The following is a 16,931-nucleotide window of genomic DNA, read 5'->3' on the forward strand; positions in this document are numbered from 1 at the left end:
GTTAATTTGAGCGTCAAGCTTATCTGCATGCATTATTGCTGCACTTGCCATTGAGATAAGGGCCTTGTTGATCAGTGTTAGGTGGTTTGTAATCAATGGGGGCTTCTCGTCCTTATCCGCTCCTCTGCTCTCGGGGCTTGGAAGCTGCGCCTTTTTGTCGTGTTCCTGGGCACAGGGTTTTGACAAATTCACGGTCTGGATTTGTGAGATAGCGGGGAGTGTTGGTGTTTTGGCTCCGTTAGCTTCATGAGTCCTGTTGGGTTCATAGGCCATAGTCATTCCATGTGTAATAAGACTCATCTTAGGGTCCTTCGGCTGTTGAGGGGTAAGAATAAATGAGCTTGAGTGAGTAAGTCTTGTTTGATATCAGGAGTTCGGGCGGTCTTCCCCCTTGGAGCGTAATTATTTTGGGTGAAAGAGGAATGACTGGCCGCCAAGGAACTGTGGGGCTTGGAATTTTCCCGTTCTCCATTGCCGTGTCCATGGCACCGGGAAATGTTCCCGAGCGTGGGGTAGATAGAGTGTTCAAGGCCCCACTAATTTCAGTTGGTGTAGGTGCCTTGGGGCACAAAAAATCTCTTATATCTCTATTTCGCCTGTCCCAGAAGGTGTTTTTATAGCCCTGGGGTTAAGCTCATGGGCCATGGCATTGAGTGGGCTGGAGATCTTCCCTAATGGAGCTACTAATACTAATGCAGGTGCAGATGATTCTGGTGATATCAGTGTGGCTCCGGTTGCTCCCGTTTGTTCGCCATCCTTGGGCCCTGGCCCTAGATTGTAGCTCCCTCTACCAGGTGGGTAAAATAACTTTGCCTTTTGTCTCCTTGCTGATTTGTGAGGCCGGGGCTTCTCCTGAAGTTGGATCAAATTTGAATTTCTAGTCCTCGTGGGTAAGGATACGCTGGATGTGCCAGTAAAAGGGGTTAAATTAAAGCTGGAGTTGAAGCGTCCAACGGACTCGCAAGGTTGCCTCGAGGTCGGCGGCAGCTGCTGCTACTCAACTATTCAGCGCTGTTCAGTCCTTCCTTACGGCCCTGGCAGTCTTGGCAGCGTTCGCAAAGTATGGTGACCGGTGTTGCGGTTTTAGTTTGGCGGCGCTGTAACCAATGCCAGCACTGTCGGCACACTGGGGAGCTTGATTGAGTTTGAGCTATTTTTCCCAGTTGTTTGTGTACCTAGTGACTGCTTTCTGCCAAACAGAGTTGTTGTTGTTGTTCTTCTATTTATCCCAAAGGGGCCCGCAGCTCATTGCTCGTCAATTGTTGCTCTTCATTGAGCCTCCCGTGTTGGTCAGGCTTTTCTCCCCAGGCAAGGGGTCGAGTAGTAGCGTCTGGTTGGATCGCGTCGGACCGGGTGAGGTGACGGGATTTGTCGGCTTGCGCCCTTCTCGGCTTTCTTGGCTTTCTTGGTGATCTCGGCGTTCGCAGCTCTCACGGAGCAGTCCGTGCTGCACAGCTCCTCAGCAGCTCCTCCCACCTTGTTCGTCACGAGTCACGAGCCACGCTCAATAGAAATAGTGAATACTAACTTCAACAGGTCAGATCCAGACTCAAGGATGTGTGTATGTTTGTAACATGAAGCAACCTAGAAGGAAGGGCGGGACTATAGGAGCAGTGACAGAAAGGAAGAGAGTGCGAGACGGACGGGGAAGGGTGGGAGTGAGGAAGGGAATGAATGGTGGGAGAGAGGAAAGGAATGAATTGTGAGAGTGAGGAAGGGAATGAAGGGTGGAAGGAAATGAAGGGTGGAAGGGAATGAAGGGTGGAAGGGAATGAAGGGTGGAAGGGAATGAAGGGTGGAAGGGAATGAAGGGTGGAAGGGAATGAAGGGTGGAAGGGAATAAAGGGTGGAAGGGAATAAAGGGTGGAAGGGAATAAAGGGTGGGAGAGAGGAAAGGAATGAATTGTGAGAGTGAGGAAGGGAATTAAGGGTGGAAGGAAATGAAGGGTGGAAGGAAATAAAGGGTGGAAGGAAATAAAGGGTGGAAGGAAATAAAGGGCGGAAGGAAATAAAGGGTGGAGGGGAATAAAGGGTGGAGGGGAATAAAGGGTGGAAGGGAATACATGGTGGAAGGGAATACATGGTGGAAGGGAATACATGGTGGAAGGGAATAAAGGGTGGGAGTGAGGAAAGGAATGGAGAGTGGGAGTGAGGAAAGAAATAAAGGGTGTCTACAGGAGAGCGTGACAAAGGAATACATGACGGGAAAGTGGTGGATAAGGGTAAAAACGGATGTACAGGAGAAAGGGAGGTGCAGAAGAGAAAAAGAAACAGTGGGAGAAGAGAAAAAGAAACAGTGGGAGAAGAGAAGGTAAACAGTGGGAGAAGAGAAGGTAAACAGTGAGAGAAGAGAAGGTAAACAGTGGGAGACGTGATGGCAAAGGGGAGGGACAGAGGCAACAAAAAGGAATGTTAGTTTACCACTTTACCTGTTTCTGCAACTGTAATGCTTTGGAAGTGGTCCATTGTTGGCTCTGAATGAGACCAACGCCCTCTCCATGGAATGTGTCTGATGGGATGGAGGAGTGCACACAAGCAGCACCCAGTTTGTCAGGTCGCAACATGATGAGGGGCAGGATGAAACACCCGCTCCCCCCCCCCCCTTTCGCCCGTCCGTCCGTGTATAATTGCTCCGATCTGTCCCAAAGCCACACTCGAGGCATGAGCTCCCTCAGTTTCAGATAAACAGAAACAGATTATATTTCTACCAAGCGCTGTAGGGGTGACCGGGCTAGTTTTCTCTCTATGTTGCATTAAAAGGAATTGTTATTTAAGTGAAAATGCTCTGACTGTGCTACTTTTATATGAGGCTACTTCTGCAATGAGCCTCCCAGCCAAACCTGGTGCCCCCTGTTGTTGGCTCGAAATACTTCGTACGCCCTGGAAACCCGGTTCACTTGCCGCACCAAATCTAGCCCCGCACCACGGAGAGACCTACCACCTTTTAGAGGGCAACGATCACCGAGAAAATCATTTCTATGACGTCGGTAACAAGTGGCAGAGGATTGATTCTGGGACAATGGTGAGACAATACAGGGGGACAATTTACTGACATGTAATTGAACCCGCTCCCAATAATCAGCTGACTGATGCGGAACTGACCGATGTTCAAATTGCGCACCCTTAGAACTCAAAACTGCCTGCAAGTTCGCGACGAGACCCGCCACTGCAAGGACAAGGGCAGGCACTGTGCCCCCTCCGGTTGTGCCAGTTAGGGAGCAGGGGAAGGCATGCCACCCCCTCGGCGAGACAAGGAGGCCCAATGGCCTGAACGGCAGCATGTATGCAGACCCCCTGGGCAGATGTGCCGCCTGCCAGCCATCGTCACGGACATGGGCAGGTACAAAGGCCCACAAACCAGGAAATTACTGTTTTTCGCTCTGCCGCTCGCCTTTTAAAAGCGGTGGCGCAAACTCTCTCCCGGGATGTGTGCGCTTCACTCAGGACACTGTGCGCTCGGGGTCACTAAGCAGCACGCATGCACTTTAGAGGGAACACTGGTCGGTGGCCCAGGCAATGCCACATCATACGACTCCAGAGAGTCTACCTGCTTTAGTTGCGGAGATGGAGGCGGTTGGTGCAGAGTGCATCAGCTTCAGGATTTTCTTCGGCACCTAGCGGTGGCTGGGCGTGGGGTCCGAAGCAGAAGTTTGGTGCCGACAATGGACTGAAGGCAGTGGTGGTCGGGAAGCCTGTCTGAGCCTTGAGCGCTGCTGTCTGGCTCGTGTAGGGGGCTTCTTCTGAGACCGAGCGGTGTCGAGGGGGTAGGGGAGGAGGCACCGTACTCACGACCAGTTGAGCAGGAGGATGGTCTTCGATCTCCAAGTCAGAGATGGAACCTGCTTCACGCAAGAAGGTTTTCTTCTTGGCTGCCGATGGCTGCGGCTGATGATCCCCTGCACGGTCCCTGGTGCGAAGAAGTCTGGGCTGTAGTCTACAGCGCTAGGTGATATTTCCAAGCAACGAGCAAGATGGTCTTGTAGCGTCTTCTGCCACCGGAAGTAGTGGCAGATGTCACAGGAAGTCCCATCGTGCTTGGACGAGAGACAAAGGATACAGACCTGCCGGAGATTGGCCCGGTTGTATTCGGCACGACACAGAGTGCAGTATCAGAAAGGTGTCCATTCCTTCACAGGTGAGGCATGGCGATGACAGAGCGCAATAATTGAGGGAGGCCCTGAAAGGGTGAGAGTCGGACTGATGCCCGTTCGATAGAGGCTGTGTGTCCCGAGACAATGCAAGAAAGGGAAGGCACAATAGCAAAACCAATACCTACGGAAGGCAGATTAACCGAAGAGGACCAAAGCGGACACTGCAACTGCATCGATCCAGAGCTCTGTAACATATGCCCGAACCAGATAGCAGAAAGACAATTTGTATGAAAGCCCAGATGCATCTAACTGAAGCAAGTAAAGTAGGAATTATTGAGGGTTAATTTGCAGTGAATGCAGATTACAGTATTCTGCCCAGAAGAACAAGTTACTTACCTTCGGTAACAATATATCTGTAAGAGACATATTATTTATAGATTCCTTACCTTAGAATTACCCCCAAATGCTAGACTGGATCCGAAGGAATCTTTTCGTAGCAGTACCCTTGAGCGTCTGTAGGTGGTGTCAGCTGACTTTGTGTCAGTCGTCGGCATCGTGATCACCTGGATGACGTTGTGGTATCTACTGAGACGCCGCCCCTGCATGATGACGTCAGTTATTTACACGACATTCCATGTCAGAAGCGCAGAGCCAAGCAAGATACTGACGACTGGTGCACAAAACTATGGCCCTGAAAGGGAGTCCCTCACACTATTAGTCAGTTCACAGAACGGGGACGATGGATGGGGCAGTAAGGAATCTATAACTAATATATGTCTCTTACAGCTATATCATTACCGAAGGTGAGTAACTTGTTCATCTGAAAGAGACTAATATTTATAGATTCCTTACCTTAGAATAGATACCCCAGCAATACCAACCCTGGAGGTGGGTCTGCGAGAACAAGTTCACACCAAGAAGTCCTGGAGAACTGAATGGCCAAAGAAGCAGTCTCTCTGGACTTGAGTATCCAGGTAATAATGTCTAGTGAACGTGTGCAGCGATGCCCAAGTGGCTGTCTAGCAGATGTCATTGAGAGGGACTTCACGTCCCAAAGCAGTAGTGGCTGCCGTTGCACTGGTGGAGTGGGGGCGCAATCCTACTGGCGGTGCCTTCTTCACCAAGGAATAGCATATTTTGATGTAAAGAACGACCACTTAGAGATGGTCCGTTTCTGTACAGCCTGACCTTTTTTGGCACCCACATAGCCATCACAGAGCTGATCGTCCACCCGGAATTGCTTTGTACAATCCAAATAGAAGGAAAGCGCACATTTTGTATCCAGACGGCGGAGCATTTCTGCCTTATTAGAGGGATGCGGGCAGGAAAAAGGTGGGCAAAGTGATGGTCTGTCCTATGTGGAAAGAGGTAACCACTTTGGGGAGAAAAGAAGGCCGAGTTCTTCAGACAACCTTGTCTTGATGAACAGCTAGGAAAGGAGGCTTAGAAGAAAGAGCCTGAAGCTCACTAACCCTGCGAGCAGATGTGATGGCAATCAGGAAGGCAGTTTTCAAAGTGACAAGTCTGAGAGGACAAATACGTAATGGCTCGAAGGGAGCACACATAAGGCAAGTCTAAACCAGATTCAAGTCCCACTGGGGCATTACGAAAGAAATAGGTGGAAAGAGGTGAGTAATTCCCTTCAGAAACTTCTTTTCAATCGGGGACTTGAAAAGAGAAGGTTGATCTGGAATAAAAAAGGCTGAAACGGCAGAAAGATAGCCTTTAAGGGTGCCCAGAGCAGATCCCAGCTGGGCCAAATAAAGAAGGAATAAGAGAACCTCTGAAAGAGGGGCAGAAAAGGGATCCACAGCCTTTGCTGTGCACCATACCACAAATGTGTTCCATCTGCAGGCGTACACCTTTTTTGTGGAGGGACGTCTTGCTGCCAAAATGACAGACTTTGGGAGGAAGGTCAAAAGCTGTCTTAATGTCGCCGCTCAATCGCCACGCAAGGAAGTGGAGGCTGGACAGTTTCAGGTGAAGGACCGTCACCTTTTGCTGCGACAGAAGATCCTCCCGAAGGGGCAGTCTGATCGGAGGATCGATGACCATGTTCAAGAGCTCGGGATACCAGACTCTTTGTGCCCAGTCCAGAGCCACAAGAATGACTTGGGGCGGGTTGCGCTTGATCTAATTCAGCACTCTGGGATAAGTGGTATAGGCGGAAAGGCGTATTGAAGACCGCAATTCCACTTGTGATGAAAAGCGTCGCAGAGCAAGTGCTGGCTTGGAAATTCCAATGCGCAGAACTGCTGACATTGCGCGTTTTCTTTGGTGGCGAACATTACTAACCAAGGCTCTCCCCAACACTGAAAGAGACCTGTCCCCACCTCCGAGTGAAGACACCATTTGTGATCCACCATGCACTGACTGCGGAGTTCATCCACCCTGGCATGCAGGGAACCTGCCAGGTGTTGAACCACCAGGGACATGCTCTGAAGTTCCAGCCATGTCCAGAGGCGAAGGGCCTCTTGACATAGGGTCCACAACCCCACCCTGCCCTGTTTATTGCAGTACCACTTGGCGGTGGTGTTGTCCGTGAACACCTGCACTACCCTTCCCTTAACAGAAGGAAGGAATGCTTTCAGTACAAGACGAATAGCCCGAAGCTCCAGAAGGTTGATGTGGAGCTCAGACTCTGCCGGAGACAAGAGGCCTCTGATCGCCGCCTTTCACATGTGGCTGCCCCATCCCAGGAGTGATGCATCTGTCACTATTGTGAATTGTGAACTCTGGTTGGGGAAGGGAGAGGGTTCTGCCGTTGAGCCACTCCTGGTTCGTTAGCCACCACTGCAATTGGGGTGCAGTGCCTTCCAAGATCTGGATGCCATCAGAAAGATTCCCCTGATGCTGTGCCCACTAGAACTTGAGGTCCCACTGCAGAGACCACATTTGCCACCTGGCATGATTCATCAGCAGGAGGCCATGAGGCCCAGTAGCCTCAGGGTCATTACCACAGAAACCCAAGATAGAGGCTGAAAAATCGATACCATAGCCCGAATATCCTGGACCCGCTGCTTGGGAGGATAAGTCCGAAACTGCGCTGTATTCAGAACCGCTCCGATGAGGGGGAGCTGCTGACAGGGACTCAGATGAGACTTTGGCATGTTGATCGTGAATGCCAGCAAATGCAGGAGGTCTGCCGCAGTCTGAAGGTGAGAGAAGACTGTCTGGGACGAGGACACCTTCAACAGCCAGTCGTCGAGGTAGGGACAGCCTGACATCCCTAACCTGCGCAGATGAGCTGCGACCACCGCCATCACCTTGGTGAACAGCCATGGGGCACTGGTAAGGCCGGAGGGGAGCAAGGTAAGCTGAAAGTGCTCACAGGCTACCTTGAACCACAGGTAATGTCTGTGGCCCGGCAGGATGGGAATGTGAAAATACGCATCCTGCAGGTCCAAAGCTACTATACAGTCTTCCTGGTCTAGGGCAGACAAAACTTGAGCGAGAGTGAGCATTTTGAATTTCTCCTTTTTGAGGAAGAGATTGACGGTCCGAAGATCTAAAATGGGCTGTAGTCCCTTGTTCTTCTTTGGAATAATAAAGTAGCAGGAGTAACAGCCACTGCCTACTTCTGAAACTGGGACACTTTCTATAGTTCCCTTGGCCAAAAGAGCTGGAACTTCCTCTTGGAGCAACTTTAAATATTCCTCAGTCAGCTGTTTTTTGACTTGGCAGAATAGTAGGAGGAAAAGAAAGGAATGCTAGAGAATAGCCCTCCAGGAAGATCTGCAAGACCCACTTGTCCGATGTTATGGATCTCCAGTGGGGGAGATGATGACAAATTCTCCCACCAACTGGAGTAGTGTGGTCCCGCAGAATCAGCCTAGGAGTGCTTGGAGGCTGCGGCTCCTGGGGGCAGTGTGGTAGATGACTTCTGGCCTCCAGTACGAGATCAGAATGCACCTCGTCCACGTCCACGCACGGCTTGGGCAGTCTGTGTGGGACGGTGGCTGGAGTAGGGCTGACGCTGCTGTAAACCCTGTCTGTTGCCGCAAAAGGAAGACTGCCCACGAGGAGTGGAGGAATGGCCAAAAGATCTGTCTGTAGCACGAGAGTCCTTGAAACCTGACCTGGGCTGAGTCTGCCTTTTCCCCAAAAAGGTGGGTTCCATCGAAGGGCATGTCCATCAATTTAGCTTGGACATCACCTGAGAAGCTATTGGTACGAAGCCAGGCTTCTGTCATTAAAATCAATCCGCCCAGTAAATCGGTTGGATCTAACCCACACTGTATGGCGAATTTTGCTGCATCCCTGCCGTCTTTGACAGCTTGGGAGAGCACAGCCCGGGCCTCCTTCTGCACTTGTGGCAGCACTTGCGCAACCGTCTCTCAAAGGGAATGAGAGAAATGGCCCAATAAGCATGCAGTATTCACTGACTGCAATGCAAGGCTGGAGGAAGAAAATATCATCTTCCCAAGTGAATCCAACTTCTTGGATTCCCTATCCGGAAGGGAGGAAGGGAATGTGCCTTGGGACGTAGGTGCATGCACCACCAAACTCTCTGGGGTGGGGTGTTGGCTGAGGAACTTTCGGTCGCCCAGAGCTGGGCGATGGCGGTATGCAATCGTCCTATTCACAGAAGCCCCTGTGCTAGGTTTGGACCAAGTTCCTAGAAGGACGTTTGTAAGTGCCCCATTAAAGGACAACAGGGGTTCGGAAGCCCCAGGTTGAAGCACCTCAGACAGGAGATTAGTCCTGACTTGCACGGAGGGCAGTTCCAGCCCGAGGACCTCGGGCTGCCCTCTTTACCACCATTCAAGCTAGCCTGGCTGATGAAGGGTGACATACCCCGAAACCGGTCCCAGGATGCTTGTTTAGGGCCCAGGGAGGACCTGGCTTGGCAGTGCAGTCTGGACTTTTCCCATGAGGCACAGGGTAAAGACTGATTTGCATATGGCTGGGTCCAAACTGGGGGAGGGCGCTAGTGGGAAAAAGAACGATGGATTTAACCCAAATCTCTTGACTGGGGGATAATGTTTGAATACTTCAGCATTCCGTCCATCATTTGTTGCAGTTACACTCTTAATCACCATGGCAAAGGACGCACCCTCCTGCGTAGCCACCATAGGAGGAGAGATTATGCCAGTATCTGGGGAGGTATCTAGACTACTGGCCTCCTCAAGTTCCCCATACCAGTCCAAATTCTCCTCAGAGACATCCTGGTTCTCAAGAGGGTCCCCAGACCCCTCCCATTCCTCTCCCGCGCCTAGCACGTCTTCAAAGTGCTCAGACAACAACATAGAACATCTGCGTTCTGTCGTCGTCGGAATCGCCGTTGATCCCGCTCAGTGTCGCCAGGGATGGGGCTGGGGATTGCGCCACCAACGGGTATCGGCGACGTCGCAGGCACCGACTTTGGATTAGACACCGGGGAAGGTCGTGTTGGCACGACCAGCATCGAACCGGATCTGGGGCCGGATCCCTGAGGCCCCACCAGTGTCGTGGCCAGAGCAGACCGAGTCAAACCCAATGGGGCCCTTCTGACCCAGCGGGCCCAAAGGCTCTCCAGCAGGGTTGTTCTGCTCAAATACGAGGTGCATGGCCTCGTAAAATTATTTTATTTGAGCAGGAGTCGCGTTGGCTCCCTGAAGGGGTGGAGGCGTAAAGTCAACTTAAGCTCCGTGGACCCATGCCTAGAGCGTTGGTACTCCTTCCGTCTCTCGACGATGGACACCAGTTGAGGTGAAGACGAAGTCTGCTAGGAAAGGTGCACCAGCACATGTATGCAGATTTAGCATTTTCCAGAATTCACTAATGTTTACAGCTGTACGGCCAGGAAACCTGCAACACTTGTAGATTTTCAGACGTACTCTTAGCAAACAGTTATGAATTCCATTTTTGCATGAGCAAATGTACAGCTGTATATTTGCTCAATTGAGGATCTGCTGATAAAGTGCAAATTCACTTGATAAAATTTTTTTATTTCCATTGGAAAATATTTTTTGCCATGGAGAAACTCCTTTCCCTACAAAGGTTTTGCTCCTGCCTTTGTTAAATCTTTTCTAGAGTGGGAAGGGGTTATAGAGGAGTTTGTGAATACCATTAAACATTTAAGTTTGTGGGTAGGAATAAACTGACTGGGCTTGAGGTCTGAAACTATGACTTATTGTCTGCAAGTATATTTACCCTGGCAAAAATTACAAAAAATCTTCGTAAGCAGACTTGAGGAGGCCAAACCAACTTAACTTCCAGTAAGCCAAACCTATATGCTTAAACAGCCTCAAGAATTGGGCCCATAACATATTTATTCAAACACTAAGTTAATGTCCAGTTATTAATAAAAGGCTTGGAAAATAAAGGAACTAAAACATGGTGAAATTAAGAAATGTGTTCAAGATTTACACAAAGGTGGTCCTGGTCAAACTGAGTGGATTCGCTGACTCACAGGTGTCAAACTAGGCAGTAGACTGCAAGTATATGGTGGGCTTATTTACAATTGCAGTTTGTGTATTCTTGAGAAAGCTAAAAAGCAAATTTGGCAAAGCAATCCACAACAAGTTTCCTCAGAAAGTAAGTAGGAAACAGAGCAATGGTACAAGTAGAATAATGAAATATCCTGAACTCTGCTGTAACCTGAGCTTAGGCACAATGAAGGTACTGGCATATTCAGAGTCCTACCATGATCAGACACCTAGCCTAAACCTGTCACAATCATAAATAGAGCCTTTGCAAAAGCAGATCGTTTGTGTATATAAAAAGAACCCCACTAAAATCAGGGAGGTTGTATAACCAGAGACTTACTAGAATTTAAACAATGATCTAATATTATAACTGGTTTATATTCAGAGAAGCCAATATCAAAGCTCTAATATAATGAAAAAACATTGGCACCACAATTTGCGACCTGAATGCATGACACGAAATGGGACAAGTTAAATGTTTTTTTTTTGTTTTTTTTAACAGGACAGAGATTTTTGAAGCATCTCTTCCTCGTACAAATACACATTTTTATACAATTGCAGACCCCTGCAAATAGAGATATTTTTAACATGGTTCATACTTCCAGTTCTTTGGCATCGAAGTACTGCAAATATTGCTGTGGAAGAATTTCATTGAATCCCTCAAAGAAAGCCTGAGTCTGATCTTCCACCCCCCGAGAGAGTCTCCATTCTGCCACCAATCTGTAAGAGAATGAAATGCATAGAGTTACACTCAAATCGGTGAAGCTTGCATGCACTAAATATCAGAGAACATGTAATGAATTATTGGTGAACGTTGTACAGTACACTCTGGCCTCATGGGCCACTTCCATTACCTGAATTACCCTCTACCCTTTTGATGGTTGAAAATGTATCTTTGCTGATTGATATGCATTACCATTTGTGTGGTGTGAGTGTTGTTTAGTATTGTAGGAAATAACTGCGCTAACAATGAGAGTGGCTCCTGCTCTGGCATTCTGTTCATCACGTTGTAGGCATAGCAAACAAAGAACTCATTCAGCTCTTAGTCTTACACCGTGGAGTAGTTCATGGACAGTGTTAAAGCCGGTCTTTAACTAAAAGAAACTCTTATCTGGTAACCATATTTAAAGCAAATTTCTATTTCGCAGCCTACTACTCTTACATTGTAGATTCTTAGAGGCTGACCTCTTTAAACAAGGAGAGCAGACTAGTTATACAGTCCCCTGAGAGGAGTGGACTGCGTTCTGAATCACCTGCAGAAAAAAAGGAATCAAACAGCTGTGCTTCTGCCACCAGTAATTTACACTTTGGCAAAAACGTTCTGTCGGTTTCACTTGCATACACATTAACATTTAACATCAAGGGATGAAAAAATACCCATTCACACCAGTAATGTAGGCATTTGCTTTTGAACTCCCAATTCCAAGATGGACAAGTTACTTACCTTCGGTAACAATGTATGTGGTAGAGACACAGTCTAGCCGCAGATTCCTTAACTTAATATCCCCAGGCGTCAGACTGGATCTGGAAAACTTTCCGCAGCAGCACCTCTGCGCGTTGGGGGCGCCGCCGCATGGCTCCGCCATGACGTCATCCACGGGAATGACGTCAGCGGAGCCACATAAGCCCCCCTGCCCCCGGCGCGCTGACGTCAGTTTTTGCCAGAGAAACTTTTCTGTGTCACAAAGCGGAGCCACCACCAAAAACAGTGAGAACAGTGTGCGAAAAAGATGGACAGTGCCAGGCACTGTATACTGAAAAAATATGTCAGGAAAAGAGCAGAGCACCGCTCTGAGAAGCAACTCCGCAAAATTGAAGGCAAAAACCTCAACCCGGAGGTAGAAGATGTGAAAAAAACATCAATGTAGACAGAAAGTCTGTAACCATAAAATATAACCACAAAGGACAACAAGTCCGGAATACATTAACAAGGATAATCTACCACAAGAGGGCACCAGAAAGACGTTGGATCGCCAATAAGAGACCTATATAATGTGGTAGAGCCAATAGACTTCAAACCAATGAACTGCAGGGAAGGTAAGAGACCCCAAGGCGATTGAGAAGGGGAGAGCGGGGAGGTGGGGACACAGGAGTAGATCTTACACTGGACAACCCAGGGAGTAGGGTTGTAAAGGACATGATACATGAGCATACCGCCTACCAATGTGAAGGGGCGGAGTAGAGCAAGCAGAACAGAATGAAGCATTCCATCTAGGAGTGAAGTGAAAGATGTAACCTTGTGGAAAGACAAAGCCACCTGGAGGGAGGTGAATGCAGGAAGCCCAACCTGAAAAGGTCCTCGCAGAACGGGGAGGACGGGCAGGCATAAAGGAATCTGCGGCTAGACTGTGTCTCTACCAGATACATTGTTACCGAAGGTAAGTAACAAATCCATCTGATAGAGACATCTAGCCGCAGATTCCTTAACTTAGAACAGATACCAAAGCCATACCCATAGAGGAAGCAGGTCTGCGACTGAATCCCACCAAGTTCCCAAGAGAACTTATCCGTCAGCAAGGTGACGAAACATGGTGGGGACCACAATCCAGCGCAGGTACACCAAACCGCAAAGCTCTGAAGAGAGCGAAAACAATGGGAGGCAAAGGCATCACAAGCTGTGAAACAACCGCACGCAAACCCCCGTATGAATACCGGGTGGAGAAAAAGTAAGCAGAAGCCAGAAATGTCAGTGCGGAAGTGAGTGCGAGGCTTCGCAAGAAGAGGAACTGTGCCTAGGGGAAATTGGATCTGCAGGATCCAAAGTGGTGACCGTAAGGAAAACCCAGAGAGATGACAAACTGGTATGACGGAGCCAGTATGCACAATATTGGAAAAACACACTGTTGAACCCACACCAACCAAATACGTGGGGCAGCATTGGCATGATGCTGACCCATGCTCTCCAAGTGCCTGTAGTACAAGAAACACAAGGCACTGCAGTACGCAGTCGCTCTTCCACAAAACATGCAAGAGGGCTGACGACAAGAAGCTGAAGCACCAAAACAGGGCTTCAGTAAGGAAGGTAGTCATGTGGAAGACAGTAACAACATAAGCCTGCCGTGTGGACGCTAGAACCAATCGAAATATAGGCAAAACCCCCTGAAGGGTATGGTGAACAGCCCAGATGTGAAGGATGCAGTAGCAGGCAGGCAACTTTTAAAAAGGGATATTTAGCAAGCTGGACACCCACAAAAAGCTCACACCACGAGCAGACCGGGGTGAAGACCACGGACACCGCAGGGAGGAATGTTGCCTGCGTGACTCAGCTGTGTGAAGAGCACAGAGCAGATATAGATTAAGAAGAGTAACGTAGTATAATGATGCGTCAGATAATAGAAGGCTAGTGACGTGAAAAGTACCCACAGTCAAGTGGAAGAATTGCACTGGACACTGGCCACCATCACCCGGGAGGAGCCACGGTCCCCGCTAGGTAGAAAAGGAGATGGAGCCGGACATGATAGCGGAAATAGCCAGGACCATCATAATGGCCAGGGACCCAAGAAGCGAGTATCCTGAAGAGAATACTCCCTTTGAAAGTGTGACAGCAGGAACCCAAAACAGAAGTGTTGAAAGCACCTGTGCAGAAGCAGCAATGAAAGAGGAAAAACTTGTGTTGTGGAAGTGCCCAGAAATCGAGGGCACAAGGCAGTATACAGCAGGGACGTACATGGCGAAGACGCAACCTTCAAAGACAAGCCCGGAGAGGGCTGCAGTATGAGAAACTATTACCGAACCCATAGAGGGGAGGGTAGACCAGCACCGCAGAAGCAGAAGAAAGAACTCAAACACCCTATGATAGTAATCATACCTGGGTGCACTCTCAGTTTGCGCCAAAACTAAAGAAGTAAAGAAGCGTGCCGTACAGTGGCTCTGCCCTGGCGCTATACGATGACAGGGCGTCAGCCGTGAAAGAACTGTGCCGGAAATAAACAGAACAAGGGCCCCAAGGGACAGTGGCTGGCAAAAAGAAGAGCAGCCAACATGGACAAGAGGAGCACAGCGATGCTGAAAAACGCCCCTGTGAAAGGCAGGCGAGGCAGAGGCCTCACAGTAAGAAACCCATACCGAGGCTTTGAAGTACTACAAACAACTGTAGCCAACTGTAACTGAAAGTGCAATAGGGCGAGGCTAACGTTAGGATCGTATAACAGCAGAAAAGAGGACAGAGTGATCCACAGAAGAACCTCTGTGAGGAAAACTCCATAGGAGCGTACCAAGCCTCCCTTCTGGAAAGGCAGCTACCTAATAGCCAACAAATACCCCACATAGGGTAAGTCTCAACCCCTGCAAGAGGAGTCCTTTTGGGAAAAGGACACAGTCAGAGGACTGAAAGGAAGACAGAACCAGCCGTCCGGCTGTACTGAACAAATTCAGAGATGGCGGAACAACCGCCTACACCATCCGGGTACTATGTAAAGAACCTAGGACTTGTTGAAATCAAACAAACAAGGCAGAAGAAAAATATACCATAAGGCAGAAATTCAGGCCGCAAGGCCAGAAAGTCACAGTAGTCCAGACATGAGGCAGGAGACCGCTGAACCAGCGTGGCTATCAAAAAGGTCCTTTTAAATGGGTCTCAGACCTGCCACTGCAGTGTCTCCGCACAGTTATTACTGCCATCTCAACCTGGCAAATGCACCAACTTGTCAGGCTCTAACCTTCCATTTTCTTACATTTAAGGCACCCCCCACCCCCAAGGTAGGTCCAAGGGCAGGGTGCAATAGATGTGAAAGGTAGGACATGTACTGTTGTGTTTTATATGTCCTAATAGAGAAATACTGTGCATCTTGTTTTTCACGATTGAAAGGCTGTCTGTCCCATAGGCTATAATAGGAGTTGCCTTGTAACATCTTACAAGCATAACTGTCCATTGGGACAAGCGGTAGAAATGGAGTTTAGGCTTTCTGAAGAACAAGCTACTTACTTTTGGTAACAATATATCTGTGAGAGACATATATTAGTTATGGATTCCTTACCTTAGGATTACCCCCAGGCGTCAGACTGGATCCGGAGAATTTGTCTTCAGCAGTAGCCCTGCGCATTGGTAGGTGGCGTCAGTCGACTCCGCGTTCATCGTTGGCCTCGTGATCGCCGGAATGATGTTGTGGTATCTACTTAACACGCCACCCCTGCGCGCTGACGTCAGTTCATTACATGACATTCCACGCCAGAAGAGCAGAGCCATGAAAGACACGGACCACTGGTGGACAAAACTAGGGCCCTGAAAGGAAGTCCCTTACCCTATAAGTCAGTTTACAGAACAGGGAGGATGGGTGTGGCGGTAAAGAATCCATAACTAATATATGTCTCTTATAGATATATCGTTACCAAAGGTAAGTAACTAGCTCATCTGAGAGAGACTAGAGACTATTAGTTATGTATTCCTTACCTTAAGAAAGATACGCCAGCAATACCAGCCCTGGAGATGGGTCTGCAAACTAAGCTCACACCAGAAAGTCCTGGAGAACTAAACAGCCAAGGAAGCCATCTCTATGGACATGACTGTCGAGACAGTAATATTTGGTGAACATGTGCAATGAAGCACAGGTGGCTGCCTGGCAGATGTCATGAAGGGGGACTCCACGTCCCAAAGCAGTAGTGGCTGCCGTCACCCTTGTGGAATGGGGGCACTTCGCTAAGTGATAACAAATTTTGATGCAAAGAACAACCCATCGAGAGATGGTCTGCTTTTGCACGGCCCAACCTTTCTTGGCGCCCACATAGCCAACAAAGAGCTGATCATCCACCCGGAATTGTTTTGTGCGATCCAAATAGAATGAAAGCAGATTTTTTGGATCCAGACAGTGGAGCCTCTCCTCCTCTTTAGAAGGATGCAGGCGGGAAGAAGGTGGGCAAAGTGATGGTCTGTCCTATATGGAAAGAGGTAACCACTTTAGGAAGAAAGGAAGGCCTAGTGTGTAGGACAACCTCGTCCGGATGAACAGCCAGGAAGGAGTAGTTTCTGTCCTGTAACTCCAGTTCTGTAGTAGGGGTATCTCTGTTATAGTCATAATCTAGTGAATAGTCCCACCCATGTGCGTGGACCCCGGAGCAAACAAAAATAATCTCTTAAGGTGTCGAAAAATGCAGAACTGCACAGACACTTAAGAGAGAATTAAAGACAGATAATGCAGCCTATATCCACAGGCTACACTGTCCAGTACTTCAACTAGAAATTCCACCAAAAATCCACAAACAGCAAAGCCTGTCCAGATTTCCCTTGCTTTAACAGCAAAACCCCTCTGGAATGATAGAGAGGAAGACATGGACAGACAAGCCCCATAGGCTGCCATTATGTGGCTCAGAACAGGATACTGTGCCTTTAAGAGAACTTTCCAGAACTTCACAGTATCCCAGAATGCACTGCAGGTCCCTTTTACTTTCAGTTCTTTTTGAAGGCGTAACACGCCAGACCTGTAGCATTCCTTAC

At 48.8% G+C, this 16,931-nt stretch overlaps 1 protein-coding gene across 2 annotated transcripts in view; it reads right to left on the reverse strand.

The window, feature by feature from the left end:
- ITCH (itchy E3 ubiquitin protein ligase) overlaps positions 1 to 16,931 on the reverse strand; it is a 981,537-nt gene that overhangs the window by 135,719 nt on the left and 828,887 nt on the right. For both annotated transcript variants that reach the window (XM_078652175.1, XM_078652176.1), the window contains exon 20: positions 11,101 to 11,221. In XM_078652175.1, the coding sequence (XP_078508301.1) occupies positions 11,101 to 11,221 (121 nt within the window). The remainder of the gene's footprint in view (positions 1 to 11,100; positions 11,222 to 16,931) is intronic.

This window comes from Lissotriton helveticus, chromosome 7 (genome assembly GCF_964261635.1).
Source record: "Lissotriton helveticus chromosome 7, aLisHel1.1, whole genome shotgun sequence".
NCBI classification, from domain to species: domain Eukaryota; kingdom Metazoa; phylum Chordata; class Amphibia; order Caudata; family Salamandridae; genus Lissotriton; species Lissotriton helveticus.